Source organism: Phycomyces blakesleeanus (assembly GCF_001638985.1).
Source record: "Phycomyces blakesleeanus NRRL 1555(-) unplaced genomic scaffold PHYBLscaffold_20, whole genome shotgun sequence".
NCBI classification, from domain to species: Eukaryota; Fungi; Mucoromycota; class Mucoromycetes; order Mucorales; family Phycomycetaceae; genus Phycomyces; species Phycomyces blakesleeanus.
The window spans coordinates 999,236-1,016,904 of NW_017265153.1; the positions used below are offsets into that span (position 1 = coordinate 999,236).

Here is a 17,669-nt window from a genome sequence, read left to right on the forward strand (position 1 = left end):
ACATAAATAATAATAATAAAAAAGAAATATTCATGTATTGTGGGTTTATTATTGATTTTAATATATGTGTATGAAGTATAAATAGTGGATTATAGAGTAGTATAGTATGGTAAGGCTATGTCTTTTTAGGAGTTGTGAATCGAAGATACAAATTGACAACAAGAGCACCAACAAGGAATACGCAGAGTACAGCAGGACCTATCATATCGTCATATCGTCCCTTGACATTGTTGTTAAGCATCCTATTACAACAGTTGGATTAATATCAAAAGAAAAAAAGAGAACAAGTTTCTGAAAATACACTACTCACCATGCACGCTTTTCAAATCGATAAAGAGCATAAAAGCACACGCACACAGCAATTCCAATAAATACAGCACCGGCATATGATGTTCTTGGATCACCAAAGTTGAGTAGACTCAGCGCAACAGCAAGTAGAAGGGCAGCAAATTGAAGCCAACTGATAAACGTACGTTCATTGGCAAAATAGACCTTAGGTTCGATTTTGATCTTCTTGGTCTTGACTCTACCACTTCCATCCACAACCATCGTGTCAAGAGTATCTGCTCCCCATCTTTTTGCGAGGAAAGTCGAAAAACGAGAGCGTTTTCTGGTATTACCGTTGGAATCTGGAATATCCAGTCGACAATTTTCATCTTGAATGACAACCTTTTTGTCAATCTTTTCACCCAGCTGTATACCTGGATTGAGTGGAGCAACCTGATTCCTTGAAATTTTTTCGCTGACGTTGTACCCAACGTCTGTTGAATTACCGTAGACAAAGGGAGCATCTCCTGTCTCGACAATCTCGATAGGTTCTCGCTCAAGTATTTCGTACTGCTGTGGGAATGTGACCTCTTCTTGAAGAACTGAGTGTAATGTGGCTGGTGGGCTTACCAGATCGACCCCTGGGTTGTGTGCATTTTGTATTGGATTGCTGTTCGTGTCTGTGGGCACTTTGAGAGTATCGTTACTGGGTTTCTCATTATTCTTAAGACCAACCATATTTACTTGTTCCCCGAGGGAGTTGGTAACCCGTTGGGATAAATGATTATTGATCATACTTGAGGTGGCTTTCATGCGGTTCTGCTCTGCTTCCCAGGCAATACCGTATTCACCGTTAATCATCGGGCGGAAGGATGGTGAACGACTCAGACCAAAATTTGTCGAACGTGGCTTACGAATATCTTGTTCTAACTCGGCCAACCACCATGGTACTAGTGGAATGCTTTCAGGAAAGAGGTATGCAACACCGTGAAGATATTTTGAGAACCTGGTGACTTCGTGTACAAGATGAGACTCCAACAGCTTTGTTAGCCACTCGGGAGGTTGCTGGTTCAAATGGGTTTGTAGCTTAGTCTCCAGAACTCCGTGGGGGAATTCAGCAATGTCTGATTTTGGAATACCGTTGAACGGATAGTTGATCCCAATATCAGATCTTCTCCACTCGTCTTGTCCACGACGCTGCATTCCGTCGAGATTGTCTTCGCGAATAAAAGTCAGGTTAGTGTCTAAACTGATCCGGACACGTTGGTCACCGGGAATCTGAAAGGCTGTGCGGTTGTAGAATACTCGGCACACGGGAGCAAGATTTTTGTTTTTGATAGACTCTTGGATACCCTCTGCAATAAAATATATATTGTCAAGTGTCACTTTGTCCATGTCTCCTTTTGCCTCCAGCCGCCTGACGATAGTTTCTGCTGTCAGCTCTCCTTTGACAAACCTTTGGACATCATCTGTGTCTAGACGAAACCGATCCTTGATGGATTTTCCGTTTAGCCAAGATGCGTGATGTGTCTTTCTTTCGACAAAGACGCTCTTTGAAGATGTGGGGCCATACCACCTGAACCGAATAGCTTCGCCATTATCGTCTCTCTGCAGTCTATCAGTATAAAGATCAAACTCAGGTGAATCAAAGTATATGCTCGAGATAGCTGAATCATCGGGCTCAAATTTCTTTTCGGAATCAAAAATCAAAACTGGTAAGTGCATCATAATAATCGACTTGACTTCATTGATATTGTCAGGATGGATCCAGTATTTTGAAGTCGCACGCTCAAAGTTAAGCTGGTCACCTCCGGCCGCTGCGTTTCCTGCATGTGGTTTTCCGCGGCGATTACAAATGTCTTTGAGATTGGATATGTAGACAATCGGCACATCCAGTTGTTGTGTGTCGAGCGGTTTGTCTCGAAGTTGGGGTACAAACCCGTTTGCTAGTTTGATCGTTGCCCATCTATCGTGTTTCTTGATGATTTTTCTGAATCCAGTGTAGTTGAGCCTGATGAACTTTGCAAGGTCGTTGAGATCAAAAAGGGTTTCGGTTAAGATTGTCTCTGTTGATTCCCAGCTTTCGTCGGATGACCAACTCTGACTGTTCTTGAGGGTTTGTATGGTCGCATCGCAATATTTAATACGTGAATTGATGTCTTCTAGTTTGATGACCACTGTGTTGTAGACATTGTCAAGCTCTTGTTCGAGCATTCGGGTGAAATACTTCTCGTCCTCTTCGTTCCATTCATGATCTGCTTGACGGTTTTTGAGTTCTGCTTTTAAGAGACCATATTTGATGTAATGTGTTCTCCAAGGAGGAAAGGCTTCTCTTGCTAATTGCTCAGCAAATTTCATACTTTGCAACAATTATAATAAAGAAAAGAGAAAGAAAGAGGGTGCTGAAATAAACCACGAAAAATAAGAGATTTGTGATTTATAATTGAGGGATTATTCCTATAGATTTTTTTTTCTTTTTGAGAGCTTAACTACAATAGATAATAATAATGATCGTGACAAAGCAGCCTTAGGGTTTTTATTATTATTATTCTTGTCATTATTGTATGTAAAGTAGTTTGAATTAACCTACAACATAGCCAATAAAGCTTGGTTGATATGCATTTAGTTTCTATACGATTATGTTTTCTATATATGGTTATGTACGGCCAATAGGAGTAATATTAGGCGCATATCGAATGTTTGTTCGTTAGTAAAAAAAAATGATAACAAGTTATTTTTTATGCTTTACATTATTATTTTTTATTTTATATAGCAAAATATCTTGGTTTTATAATAAGATGAAATAACATAAAATATGTGGGAAAAACCCTAGTGTTTGCGCTCTGAATCTAATCGATCACACATCATATCAGTACATCATAAATTACAAATTTTATTTATATATAAAAGAAAAGAAGTCCTATTGTTGTAGTAATTGATTTACACCAATTTGTAATATATCTCTCTCTTGATACACTCCATTACAGTTATACAAACTTATGTGTCAGTACCTGTCAGAATATGCTATAGTTTAATTGAATGTTTGTAGCCATAGTAAAGTTTTATTTATACAAACAATATAAAAAGAAAGGGCTCTGCGAGATTAATAGCTGTCTTTATGACATCTTATATATCTGTAGTATTCCCGAAATATATTGTCTGGCTAATACCCATCACAAAATGAAAATGAAAATGAAAAACAGCAGGTCTTTACAAATCAACCGACCAAATTCGGAGTAATTTTACTTGATGCTTTTGTCTTTGCCTACAGTTGATCCAATAAATTATATCGTCCGGGCCGAACAAAATGTCATTTAATTACAGCTAAAATGCCGTTCGATCAGAAATAACTTTTTGCGTCTTTATTGATCAGAATAATAGAAGTTGAATATAAAGAAGTATGCAAAGAAGAAGTACTATTTTATATGCTATTTAGTAAGATTTTAAGCTATAAATTTGCTATATAATATACATATATAGATAGTTATGTGCTTCTTTCTATCTTTTCTTATCTAAGAAAAAAAACCACAATTTTCTAAATACTATAATATTGATGAAGGCATGCATATTCCTTAATTGATCTTTTTTACCACAGAGTATACACTCCTTCTGTGTTTACATTGCTATGTCTTATTCCTACTTTTGAAAACCCAAAATAATTGTAATTGAATATCACCCTTAAGAACTGCTTATAAGATTTCTTGGGATCTTTCTAGTCAGTGTTATGAAATACGATGTAACCCGGATTCAGAAGGGGGGTTTGTTATCGAATGGTAAGCCATTAGATTTGAATAATTTTATCGTCTTTAATTCTTGTAATGGGTTGAAGAAGTTGGGAAAAAAGATATTTTGCATTGACTGCAAAAACACGGTGGCGTAAAAAGTGAGATATATATAAAAGAGAAAGAAATTGGTACTTAATTAAAATTCGTATAAAACATACTTTACCCGGAAAACTTGCAACAATCTCACTAAAATTGCCCCTTTTTTCTATAGGGTAGTTCGTCTTCCTACCCTCTATACTAATTTTACCTTTTTCTATTCCTGTGTCTCTATCTTCTTTGTCTAAGGGTCGCATAGACAGACACAAGAGACAAGATAGTATATAATTTAGAAGGTTTAAACAATAATCAATTAGAGACTGTGATAACAAGACAAGACGAGATAGTACTGAAATAGTGGGAATCGATACAGATACATTATAACCTTAACAAGACAGGAGAAGAGACAATAATATATATATAACTTGTCTGAACCAGAGCCTGTATGTAACAAATAAACATCGCTTGATTTGATCGGGCACACTTTTCTGTGACTAAATTATATCTGGTTAACCGTTACATACTTCCATTGGACCACTTTTCTAATCAGATATATACCTTAGTTGATATCGGTCAATCCAAGAACCGTTTCACGAAAGGCTATGAATTATCATTTTCGTCAAAAGGCCCAAGCTTATCAGAAGATTCTTTTGTCTGTTTTTGGTCTTTTGTATTTATACGATTCAAAAAACTCTTTTAATGTTGTAATTGTTGTTGAGAAGGTTATTTTTGCCAAAGATGAGGAGGTGGTTGGCATGGGGAGGTTCTTATTTATGAAAAAAAACAAGAAAAAAATGGGTATTAGTACCAATATTTAAAATGTTTTCAAGAAGTTTGTATTTTGCTTCTTGGTGGCGTTTGTCCCTTCGCTTCCGAATGATCTTCTTTTCAATATTTACATAAACATGAAACATAAAAAGCTGGTATCAAATAAAACAAATGAGTTGATTCTTCATACCCCTTGGACTTTTGTAGCCCGGCTTAATCTTGCATCTAAAATATTATTTGATTCCAATTCTGATATTTTGTAAAGTCTTTCCAAAGTACTATCAGCGCTTACAGCTTAAAAATATGTATACTCAGGTTTTTAAAGTCAAAGGAAACAGCATGTATGTCTGTGTGTGTGTGTACAAGACTTCATACACTCCTGTCAGCGAAATCACTGTCAGATTTCTTTATTTTTAATTCCAAATAAACTATTAGAAACCAACTTCTTTGCTGTATATATCTGGAAAGAAAAACAGCAGATAAATAAGCTAAAGATTTTGTTTTCTTATATATATATATATATTATGAATTAGAAGAAGAGGAAGAAGAAAGTAATATATGGTGTGGCCACAACGAGGTTTGATTGTCGCTTGGACGCAACTCTATTATGCATACCTGCTACAACAGTATAAAGACTTTTTGAGTTAAGCTTACTCCCTTCCTGAAGGATATGTTCCTTCGAATCTTTGGAAATTGTTGACAGAATTCTCTTTCTTTTGAATTTTGACTTTTAGAGCATGCCAAACATGTTCGATTGGGTCCAAATCCGGCTTTTAAGATATGAGTAGTCAAATCGCTGAATCTTCCAACGGGGGTTTTTCTTTATCACGTCATATAGGGATAGTATTATAGCTAGCACCATATTCTTGGAACTTGAGCAAGATGCCAGGTTTATCATTCAACTTTAAATACTAGGGGATCCTGCAACAAAATGAGATTATGGTAAAAAAAAAAGAGCTGTACTTCTGGGCAAGGTGACGCTGCCTTATCATGTTGGAGTGTATAAGACGGTCTTTAAATCATTTTTCTAACATCAAATTATGAAATACGTTTTTTTTTCTCAACTGCCCTGCAGAGATATAAAAATGAGTTATAGTCATAGTTCAATGTCTTTTTTTCTCTGAAAATGCCAGTTCAAAGATATACTCCCATCCCTGAAATACTTACCGTTCATGTTGCTAATCTGAAGCAAGCAGTTGATGATTACCTCCCTAAATATGGTGCAGTTACAATGGTTAGAAAGGGCGCAGATATGGAGAACCAACAAGAAGAACATTTGAGTAAAACTTCATCTTCTGTTAAGCATGCAAAACGAATTTTTGACCAAGTAATTAAAGCACACCATGTCTGTAATAGATCGGGAGAAAAAGAGATCAAAGAGAAACTGTGTCAAAGGGGGGATTTTAGGTTCATCCAGAGATCTTCAAAAGAAAATCAAAAAAGCCTAATGTAAGGCTACCCTCTTAGCAAAATACTTTAAAAGCAATTCAGAAGAGGTTGCTTTATTGCATTGTGGCGAACATAATTACAAAGTTGGTGGTATTGATGACTCGAAGCCCCTGCCTCTTTCATCTGTAACAAAGGAGCAAATATATAAAAAAAAAGATAATCTGAAACAAAAAAAAAATACTCTTATTTTTTGACCAGAGAATGAATACAACATTGTTTTTGTTTGCTGATATTAATATCCACACGCGTAAAACAACAATACCAATGCATGTTATCTACTTGTCATTATAGATTAAAACATAGTAAAATACACATAGTACGAGCAGAATATGGCATGGTTAATAATATATAGTATTGAATGCAATAGATATGATAATAAAAAGGTGATCAAAAGCTTTCTCGGAAAAGCTAATAGATAATATTCTATTCCCATGGCAGCAAAAACTTATTTCTGATTGGACGGCATAATTTATTCGATCAATTGTATCATACCAAAAGTCTGGTCGGAGAGTTAAGAAAAGCTGACAGTTACGAACAAAATTATTGTTGGCTTTAGTGGGAGACACACATACACACACACACACATAGATATATATATATTTTTAAAAACAATAGGTAAAAAAAAATGATCTTTGACTGTTCTGATGTGGCTTGAAAGAGAAAAAGAGATCATTCCGATCAAGCTATTTGAAAACAACTCGGCGTTTAGGGAAAGCCCATTTGTTACTTGGGCATATTACATTATTTGAATCGTTCTTACACGAGCAAAACTTGCTGTTAAGCCTTCTTTTTTTTATGGGTTAGTGATTTTGTCTAGGTGACAAGAATATCAACAGATGTGTACGGAGCGGCCCAATATCTGGCCACAGTTTCTAGACTCCACAGGAAGAAGAAGATAAATTAGTACTGATCCTCTGTTTCCTCTCCTCTGTTACATATTCTTGCCAATTATTAAATGTCAAATTATTATTTCTAGGAAAATACAAGCTATTTCTCTTCTTTGTGATATTCCAAAGAAACTTTCCTTTTCTTGATATGACCATTGCTTCTCTACATACCCTTTGTATTTGTGTTCGTCTTTTTATTAAAAAAATGCGACTTGAACTTCACAAGAATCAATTGGCAGCCGCAAATTAATACCAAAAGGCTCTTAATGTGTGTAAATTTAATTTGTTTCAATATTTGAAAAATATATTTGTTTCATATTTTTAAGACAAATAGAAATATCCACTATGTATGCATAGGGTAAAGTGTTACACAAATGTATAAATTTGGTCACAGTTTGCGTTTCTTGAAATGCATTTGAGTGTGACGTAAAGTACAGTACAAGCCTCCTAGCTTTTCTCTTTTATTACATGCACACACACACACTCGCACACATAAAAAAAAAAGAAAAAAAAAGACAGAAAATGAGAAAAGGCATTGAATTTTTTTTTTGGATGATAAAAAAAAAAGTGACTGTTGGTGATATTGCAAAAGGGTACATCTTTTTGTAACGGACTACGAACAAATAAGTTTTACAGTCAAACTTGGTAATTCCTCTATTCCTTCCAGGATCCCGTTCAAATGTAAGTTTGTTCAGAAGGTGACGTAGAGACATGTCACTTTTTTATACTCTGTTTCATTTTATATATACATAATATAAATTCTATTGCACTTAATCTATTTAAAAGAAAGGAACAAGTTCATTTGAAGGATTGACTTTCATCGAGCGCACACAACGAAACGAAATAAAAAGGAACTAAAACACTTTTACTTATATTGCCTCTTCCTCCTTCTCCTCTTCTTCTACTCGCACAAAACACACCTACATAAAATATCCCTATCGTTTCTGTTATTTGATAGAAGAAGGAAAAAAAAAGTTACCAGTACAAAACTCGCTTTTCTTATTTTTTCGAACCATGAGTGACTGGCAACCTACAGACCAAGGTCTTTCTGAACTGGTTCAGCTTTTCCGTGAAGCAATCAACCCAACCGATGCCCAGAACGTACAAGATGTAAGGCATTACAAAGAAAGAAAAAAGAAGAAGAAAAGAAATAGAAGAAGAAGAAAGAAAAGAAAGAAAATAAAAAAGGGGCTAAAGGGGTGTGTCTAGTTAAAAGAAGGGGTGGGATGAAAGGAAACTCGATGGCGTAGACTTTTTTTTTACTATTACTATTATTCTCTCTTTCTTTCTCGATTTATCTTGAAGCTTTATCCCGAATAAACTTGAAATTTACATATACACGTTTCTCACTATGTAGAGATTGGAGTATTTCAATAAAGTACCTGATTACAACTCATACTTGGCATACATCTTGACACAAATGCCTCAGGAGGATCAGTACATTCGTTCTGTCGCTGGTCTGACACTTAAGAACAACATCCGTTCTTACTTTGCTGCCATACCCTCCCCAGTTATGGACTATGTCAAGTCTTGTTGTTTACAGCATGTGGGTGATCCCGACATCGGTTCCACTGTTGGCATTGTCATTGTCGCCATTATCACCCATGGTCAAATTCACAACTGGCCTCAAGCTCTCCAGGCATTGTTGGAGAAGTTGGATTCTCCTAACCCTGCTATTGTAGAAGTAAGTTCGGATATACTTGACAATCAATACATCCATACAGACACACACACACACACACACACATATATATATATATATATATATATATATATCAATGAAGAACAAGATTATTCAGCTTGAGGGGTTTTTTCTTATACTTATTCTTTTCTTTTCTTTTCCTTTATTATCTTTATGTGCTTTGTTTGCTTGGTCGCCTGTTTGTTTGTTTGTTTGATTTTTTAGGGTGCTCTTAGCACACTCCAGAAGATTTGTGAAGATTGTGCTCGTGATCTGGATGGCAGTTTGGGCGGTGTGCAGCCTTTGGAATTTATGATCCCCAAGCTGATCAGCTTTTTCAACCACCCCAAATCAATCTTGCGTTGTTATGCTATCCAGGCCGCTTCTAACTTTATCAGCTTGAAATCCGCACCTTTGATGACTAGAATGACCGAGTTTTTGGCAGGTCTGTTCAGCAGAGCTACTGATGACGATGTTAAGGTCCGCAAGGCTGTCTGCCAGGCTCTTGTTTCTCTCCTCGAAGTCTGCCCCACTGTCCTGCTCCCTCACTTGCCCGATCTGGTCAACTACATGCTCTTCAGCACCCAATCCGAAGATCTTGATCTGGCGCTCGAGGCCTGCGAATTCTGGCTTGTGTTTGCTGAGCAAGACGAACTCCGCGACCATCTTCAACCTTATCTGCCCATGGTTGTCCCAGTTTTACTCAAGTGTATGGTCTACTCTGAACTCGATTTGATGACCCTCGGCGGTGACCAGGATGATGCTCATATTGCTGACGACGAGCAGGACATTAAGCCTCGTTTCCATAAGGCAAACGTGGCCGGCGCTGATCATGCTGACAGAGACGAATCTTCGGATAAGAAGAAGAATCGTGGCGAGGGATTGTTGGCTGACGACAACGACGATGACGATGATGATGATGATGATGATGACGACGACGATGATTTCAGTGACGATGAGGATATGTATGGCGAGTGGAACTTAAGAAAGTGCAGTGCTGCTGCTCTTGATGTTTTGTGCAACTCTTTTGAGGGAGAATGTATCCGTCTTTTGATGCCCTTGCTCAAGACTGAGTTGGAGAGTCCCGACTGGCTTCATAGAGAGTGCGGTATTCTTGCATTGGGTGCTGCTGCAGAAGGTAAATAATTAGGGTTTATTGTTTGTTTGTGTGTGTGTGGGTGCATTAGCTTATGTGTAATATTATGTGTTTAGGTGGTATTATTGATATCGCACCCCATCTTCCTGAATTGGTTCCTTATCTTCTCACAAACTTGAGCGATTCCAAAGTAAGCAAACATTCTTTTATTTTCTTGTTTGTATGTGTCTATTACTAACAAACATTATTATTTCTTCTTGAAAAAAACTATACCTATAACAAAATAGCCTCTTGTTCGATCCATTACATGCTGGGCACTGGGACGTTATGCTAACTGGATTGCCCAACACGCAAAGCAAAACGTTGAGGTTCGCAAGCACCTTTTCGAACCTCTTATTCAGCTGCTGTTGCAGCGTATTTTGGATGACAATAAGCGTGTCCAAGAAGCTGCCTGTTCTGCTTTCTCTCTCCTTGAAGAGGAAGCTGCCACTGACTTGATCCCTTACTTGCACCCTATTCTTGTCACTCTCTCGACAGCATTTATGAAATACCAGCACCGAAACTCTTTAACTCTATTCGACACACTCGGCACTCTGGCTGAGGTTGTTGGTGATGCCTTGAACAACCCCCAGTACATCGAACTCATCATGCCCCCAATTATCAAAAAGTGGTCTGAGACTCCCGATGATAGCCCTGATCTGTTCCCCTTGTTGGAGGTAAGAATGGCAATGGCAATGGAAATAAAAATAGAGAAATAAACAGAGAAATAAGCAGAGGCAGAGGTAGAGACAGGTGTAAATGTAGATGAAGAAATAGAGATTTAAATTACGTTAAAATCAACCAATTGAATTACAACTGTTATTGTTATTACTCTGAAACTAATTTCTCTCTCTCTCTTTCTCTCAATATTTTTGATATATATATATAGTGTTTGTCTGCTATCACTACAAGTCTTGGAAAGTCATTTAAGCCTTTTGCAGAGCCCGTATATATGCGATGTGTTCATCTTGTCTGCAAGACTTTGGAAGAATGCCGGTTGGCAGCACAGAACCCCGGAATGGATGAACCCGACCAGGACTTTATGATTGTTGCCTTGGATTTGCTGTCAGGCATTGTACAGGCCCTCAACTCGGAGGCTGAGCCTTTGGTTTCCAACACAAACCCACCTGTCATTACTTTCCTGTCACTTTGTGTTCAGGTAAATAGGAAGAATAAAGAGACAGAAGACAAGACAAGGATTAATATTTACATATGTGTATATGTATTTTTTTTTGCTCATATATACAGGATGAGGTTCCTGAAGTTCGTCAGTCTGCATACGCCTTGTTTGGTGATCTTGCTATTTCGTGCTTTGAACACATCCGACCTGCCATTCCTCAGTTCATGCCCAACCTTCTTTCACAAATTGATCATCAGGCCGAACATCCCTCGGTCTGTAATAATGCTACCTGGGCAGCCGGAGAAATCGCAATAAAATGGGGGGCCGAATTCCGCATCTATGTTGAGCCACTTCTTCATCGCCTTTTCCCATTGATGGTGAACCCCCAGGTCCAACGTACATTGTTAGAGAATGTGGCTATTACAATCGGACGTTTGGGTTTGGTGTTCCCAGATATGGTTGCTCCTCAACTTGAGAACTTTATCCAGCCATGGCTTGCCACCCTTAGTCCTATCCGTGATAATGACGAAAAGGCATCAGCGTTCAGTGGTCTGTGTGAGATGATCAAAGCAAACCCTCAAGGAGCTGTAAAGGTAATATAGATATATATGAAGAATAGAGTAAAGAAAAAGGATATATATGCGTGTGTGTGTGTGTGTTTGAAATATATGACTTTGCATATGTTACACCTATTAATGCTAATTGGGGTTTTTTTAGTGTATTCCTGATTTGTGCAACTCTATTGCAAGCTACCGGACTGTTCCTCCTGCATTGAACGAACAGTTTGGAAACGTAAGTATTTCATGGTTATTTTTTAATGAATGAATGTGTACTTACTTTGAAATGGTCGATTAAATCGTCTATTAGATCTTGTCCGGTTACAAAAATATGTATGGTAGTCAGGTCTGGCAACAGGTTATTTCTACAGTAGGACCAGAAGTAGCTGCAACTCTCCATGAACGCTATGGTGCTTAATCTCGAGACTTATAAATTATCACCATCCTCTTACACGCACACACACACAGAGACACAAACACAGTTTTCTAATCCCCTTCAACCCCCCTTCATCCCCCAACTGAAAGAATAAAAATACACAACCTTTTAAGAGTAAAATTAAAAATAAAAGCAAAAAAAAAGGCAATGATGAAACTTATTTATACCAAACTTCTTTCTTTCTTCCATCCTTCTTTTTAGTTGACGACTCTTTTAAATATACATATATATTATGTAGAAGAATTTAATGTATTGTGAAACTCAACACAGCACAAAGAAAAACTAACGCACTTTCCAGACCAAAGATGTATATATAAAAAAATAAATAATCCAATAATCCGTAACATTTTTAAGCAGGCAAAGTTTTGTAACAATTTTACTAATAAAAATGTAAACACTTTATCTCGTGATGCACTTATATTTTTCTTGACTTACTCATTAGACCTTGCTTATTTCTTTCTCTTATCTTCACTTCTTACTTTTAAAAATAAAATAAATGTCTAGAATTACCCTCATCCCTGAAAAAATAGCTGAATGAAGGTGGCGATATATGAGAGAATATCAACGAAATCGTAGATAAGCACTAAAAGTAGATGTAACAGAAACAGATGAAAGAAATCCAACCTCTCGGGCTTAATACATGTGAGAGTATCGACTCAGGCACCAGCAATCTACAGAAATTGAAGTGGTGAAGACAGTAGAGGCAGACAACATCAATAATTCTCGTGCTGTATACATGCGAAGGTATCGACGTAATTGCCGAAATATAACTGAAATAAGAATAGTTGAGACTGAAGCATTGGAGGCATAAGAGGAGGGACGGAGCTCTCGTGCAGAGTATATGCACCAATATAGACCTAATTGACAGAATAGAGCAACTGAAGACAATGAGAGAGTTATAAGAATACGGAGATAAAATAATGAAGTGGAAACAAACGCCTGGATCAATATTTTAAGCAAATGTGAATATATGGTTAAAGAGAGACCTACTGCTGTATGCGGTTGTTGTGGAGGTCTTTTTTTTTCTCGAAAGGAATACTCTTCAAGAAACTTTGGACCATGACAATGATATTACGGAAAAGACTTTCTGGGCAATCGGCAATCAACATATAACAGCTGTTCTTCTTGATAGTTTAAATATTGATCAGATTCTATTACTCTCCACATGTAAAGTGTAATTAAAGAAGAAAACCATACCGACCATTGCTCTACCAGGTGGTCTTCATTTTTCTGATCATGTTAATTGCATAGACGATCTAACAATATTGGAAGAAAGACCCGTTTCACCACACCATGTTTTTTTATTACTTATACTATTATAAACTGCTTACTTGCAAAATTTGTCCAATATCATTTAACAAACCAAGCTTTACTAAAACCCATCATAGAAATCATCATTCTCCATCTGCTCAAATTACACTCTCAAGTGGTAAACTCGATTTCCAAATGTTACTGTAAGCTAATTGGAATAACTATTCTTAAACTATAGGTGAAATTGTTACGATTTTTGAGAGAGTAGTTCAAATTTTAAGCGCTTTTGTCAAAGCTATTTTGAAACAGTTTGTAGCCTACAGCGTCATTACGATAGAAAAATGTGTACAGGTATTAATATTTTAGTTGGAATAAACAATATACCATTCACTAATTATTTTTTAGCTCCTGAGGATTTGAACTAATCTCAAGTTGAATTTTCAGCCATTGTCAACATCATCAACTTCAAGTTATTCTTCTGAAGAAGGGTTTCATATCAATAAACTATGTTGTATAGTCGAATAGATGTAAGCTAATATTATCAAAAAAAAAATAACATTAAGTAATAGATGAGGTTGCATTTATATGAGAGGAACCCAGACCCTCTTCTGATTAAACAACAAGAATAATGGCACAATAGTAACGCTTGGGCTCATATTATCTTTAAACTGTTCGGCAACCCTGATAGAATCAATTGCATCAGGTATAATTAGCATGTGTTTTGTATTATGGTCCATCTTATTATCTTAAATAATCATTCTATAAAGTCAACTAGTCGCCTTTATCAAGCCACAAAAGAAAGAAAGAGAGAAAGAGAGGCGCAAGAACAAATCGAAAGAAAAAAATGGGCTGTAAACCCGATATGATCATTTACACTGTAGCTGAAAGGGATACGCCGTTGAAATTTGGTGTGTGTGAGGAAGAATCCTTTTATTATGGTACAACGAGAAAGGAATATAACTATAGATCAAGGATGAAGTTTCCCAGGACTCTAAAATACATGTTCTTCAATTTGTGCGAACACGTTGACTGGGACAAGATGGTGAATCTAGTGAATCCTATTATAATTCTTAATTATATATTATTTATGTAGTTGGTATTTACAGACTAAAAGCTTTTTTTTTTTAAAAAAAAAAGCCCTCTGGATAAAGAAGTAGTAACATGTTACCACTTTGATAGCATAGCTACCATTTTTTATGAGTTAAAAAATTGGCAGATATGAGTCTGTATAGCGCGATTAGAGGTACAGTTTCTTTTTTTTTTTCTTTTTTACTACACCCTTTCTTTTGCTCTACTGTATTCAATACTAATACATTCTCTTGCTTTTAATTTGTCATATTAAAAGAATCATTTATTGTTTATTTAATTGAATTGAATTATATTGAGTTTTTTGTTCCAATCCATGTATATTATATGAGAAATAGTATTGTCAAAAAGGAATAAATATATAAAAGAGAGGGTGTCGAGTTGTGATAATCTCAAAACTTATAAAAAATAATTATTTGTAAGATCCAATAAAAGAAAACTTACATAGCTGTAAGAACTTATAAGTTGATTAGAGCACCAATACTGAAAAATGTAAGGAAAATGAGCCTTAATAATCTTGATATACCAAGACTTGTTTTGTTAAGTAAATATGCATAATAGACTCCGGGTTATCCTGTATTTTTTTTTTATAGGGAGACATAGTCTCAAAGTTTATTAAGTGAATATCATTGGGATAGTCACAAACTGTGTTTTTGGGAGTTATCTTGTATTTTGTTTTGAGGGGGGCAAAAATAAACTGAATTTTTACTAGAAATTAAATGACCTCCACCATGAAATTAGCGAAGCAATCATTGGAATTTAATTCGCGGCTTAAAGCAAAAAATTGCAAAAGTTTGCAATTCAGGCTCTAAACACAGGCTCTACTATGTACGTATACACTTCTTGCTTTCCTTCCTGAATTTTACTTATTATATAACTTCGTTTTAAAATGTATAATGGTTTATTTCTTAATAGCTGTTGAATCCATTTTATATCTACCTGTACAAGCAAAATAAAAAAATAGCTTTATCTTGTGCCCTTGAACAAAAAGCGCACAGACCACTTTAGAGTAACTTACAAATCGCCGTTATAGAAACTTGTACTCCACTTTGAGAGTCATTTCTACACCGATCAATACCAAACGTTTCATTACTCATTTGCCTCTTTGATTTACTTTACTTTAGCTCACTTTGTAAAGTCATATTCTGTAGTAATTTGATTTAATATTATTAACTGTCTATTCTGCCTTAAAACAGTTACACAAACCCAGTAAAAATAATATACAGCTATATCACGTTTGCTCTGACGTGAGCGTCAGGCCTGACAAAAAGCGCAGTCCTAAACTTTAATCGCAGATGAAAAAAATTTCTGTTACATATAGACCTCCTCCAACGCGCATCGTTTGTTTTCTCCTTGAGCAACAACAGTCCCGGTTTCATAGTGAGGCGTCTCTTGCGACCGTTGCAGGGAGATTCTTCCATGCTACAAGCATCGGAAAGTGAAAGTTGTTACTCGCCAGCTCAGTTAATTCTGAGAAGTCGTGGGGCATGGTCTCTTTTCATTTTTGGAAGGACTACTGTGTACATCGCATCGCCAATGTGGAATCATGATGCTGGGGGGAGGGAGGTCTAACCTGTGGTGAGATGTGCTGGCTCTTCACTGCTAACCTGACTGAACTCTTTAACGGCTGACGGTGAAGCTACTGGTAGTCGAATGAGCTGGACCTTATCACCTAGTGGTAAGTTCTCTGGCGAGTTCGCACCCACATTACTCGGTGACGAGATGTGGGGCTGGATGAACGGGTGCTTTCCGTTGGTTTGCCACCATTCCAGCACCTCCTTCGCTACCAAGTCAGGTTTACGTCCTGAAGGAGATTGAGCCGCGTAATGCGGGGACAAAGAACTTGGTGTCATGCTTTTTATTCTTTTACTCATGTAAAAGAACATTAAGTGAAATTCAATCAAATAGAATAAAATAGCTTCTTTATGTATATCTTTAAATAAATAAATAAAGTCTTTCTTAGCTATTGTCAACTTTAATAAAAAACACGCTTTTAAACTTTTTTTTTACTTAATTGATGTCCATGTTGTAAATTAGGTGGACTCGTTTATAAGAAGAGATTAATCTAGTCGAATAAATCTGAAAAATGAAATACGAATTGTATATTTTAACTTAGTGGTGAGAACCTTGCTTAACTATAGATGTTGTTTTTGGCTATAAAGTATATAGTGATTAAAATCAGAATAGTTTTTGAGAATACCGATGTCTTGAAATGTATGTTTTTGAATTCGACTAATGAGGATGGACATTGTAAAGAGGATGTATTAAAATGAGAGAAAGGAAAAGAGAGAAGAGTTTTTTTTTAAAAAAAAAGAAGAGAAATGAGAAATGAGAATGAAGTGCGTGTTTGAAAGAGAGACAGAAAAAGAATGGTGAATTTAATACACAAGTAATGTTTTCATTGTAGTTCCATGGACTGTACATAAGGAGTTCAATCTGAACGTACATATGAAACAATAATTCTTATCTACAAGCTTTCTTGTAATTTGTTTATCAGTGAATACTTATTGTTCCATTTGTTATTGCCTACGTATATGCGCAATTATATTCAAAATGCAAAATATGACTTGAATTCAGATAAGATGCGAACAAGTATTGATAAGTTATGAAATACACCCTTCACTATTCTTTATAGAAATAGTTTGTCAAATATGTTTAAACAGTCTTTATATTGGAGCCCTTGAAGATCAATTGAAAGGCATTAAGATGTATTAAATAATCAAGACATGAATATTATAAAGAAGTACAGTGACATAGCAAACCGCATTTAGTAGAGTGTAATTTTGATACGTGCTGGTTATTACAGCCGACTCATTGATATAGTTTGTGTGTATGTCAGCTTTTTGTTTAGATGCAAGTACAAGCGCAAGTGCTCAAAAAGGTGCTGACCGTAATACTGTGGCTTAATATTCTTGAATTGTTTTCAAGAATAGTCTCGATCTCAAGTTGAAATACTTTAGTATCATTTTGCTTTGAATATCTATAACAATATTTGAGACACTAAAAAAGAAAAAAAAAAGAAAAAAAGATAAAAGAGGTTAAAAATCCAGGTCATTAGACAAAACGTAATGTTATTTATTTACATATATATATATATATATTGTGATCTACAAATCCTATTTATCCTTTATTTTTCACAGTGCATATCCATATAGATCATTTCTATTCGACCAATCACAATAATCAACCCTCCTCTCCCCACAAACAGAAT

At 36.1% G+C, this 17,669-nt stretch overlaps 4 protein-coding genes across 4 annotated transcripts; 2 read left to right on the forward strand and 2 right to left on the reverse strand.

The window, feature by feature from the left end:
- Positions 1 to 115: 115 nt before the first annotated feature.
- On the reverse strand, positions 116 to 2,625 carry PHYBLDRAFT_156103 (hypothetical protein; the record flags this gene model as incomplete). The annotated part of the gene is made up of 3 exons (XM_018433464.1): positions 116 to 242; positions 311 to 701; positions 1,065 to 2,625. 3 exons carry the CDS (start codon positions 2,623 to 2,625, stop codon positions 116 to 118), a joined length of 2,079 nt encoding a protein of 692 aa, XP_018288076.1.
- A 3,357-nt stretch (positions 2,626 to 5,982) lies between these two features.
- PHYBLDRAFT_172053 (hypothetical protein) lies at positions 5,983 to 6,657 on the forward strand (the record flags this gene model as incomplete). Its single annotated transcript, XM_018436723.1, has 2 exons — positions 5,983 to 6,305; positions 6,597 to 6,657. The coding sequence occupies 2 exons, from the start codon at positions 5,983 to 5,985 to the stop codon at positions 6,655 to 6,657; spliced, it is 384 nt and encodes a 127-aa protein (XP_018288077.1).
- Positions 6,658 to 12,729: 6,072 nt separating this feature from the next.
- PHYBLDRAFT_60362 (hypothetical protein) lies at positions 12,730 to 13,792 on the forward strand (the record flags this gene model as incomplete). The annotated part of the gene is made up of 5 exons (XM_018440633.1): positions 12,730 to 12,809; positions 13,155 to 13,288; positions 13,489 to 13,575; positions 13,611 to 13,723; positions 13,778 to 13,792. 5 exons carry the CDS (start codon positions 12,730 to 12,732, stop codon positions 13,790 to 13,792), a joined length of 429 nt encoding a protein of 142 aa, XP_018288078.1.
- A 2,041-nt stretch (positions 13,793 to 15,833) lies between these two features.
- On the reverse strand, positions 15,834 to 16,311 carry PHYBLDRAFT_149202 (hypothetical protein; the record flags this gene model as incomplete). Its single annotated transcript, XM_018432232.1, has 2 exons — positions 15,834 to 15,952; positions 16,032 to 16,311. The coding sequence occupies 2 exons, from the start codon at positions 16,309 to 16,311 to the stop codon at positions 15,834 to 15,836; spliced, it is 399 nt and encodes a 132-aa protein (XP_018288079.1).
- Between the last annotated feature and the right edge of the window lie 1,358 nt (positions 16,312 to 17,669).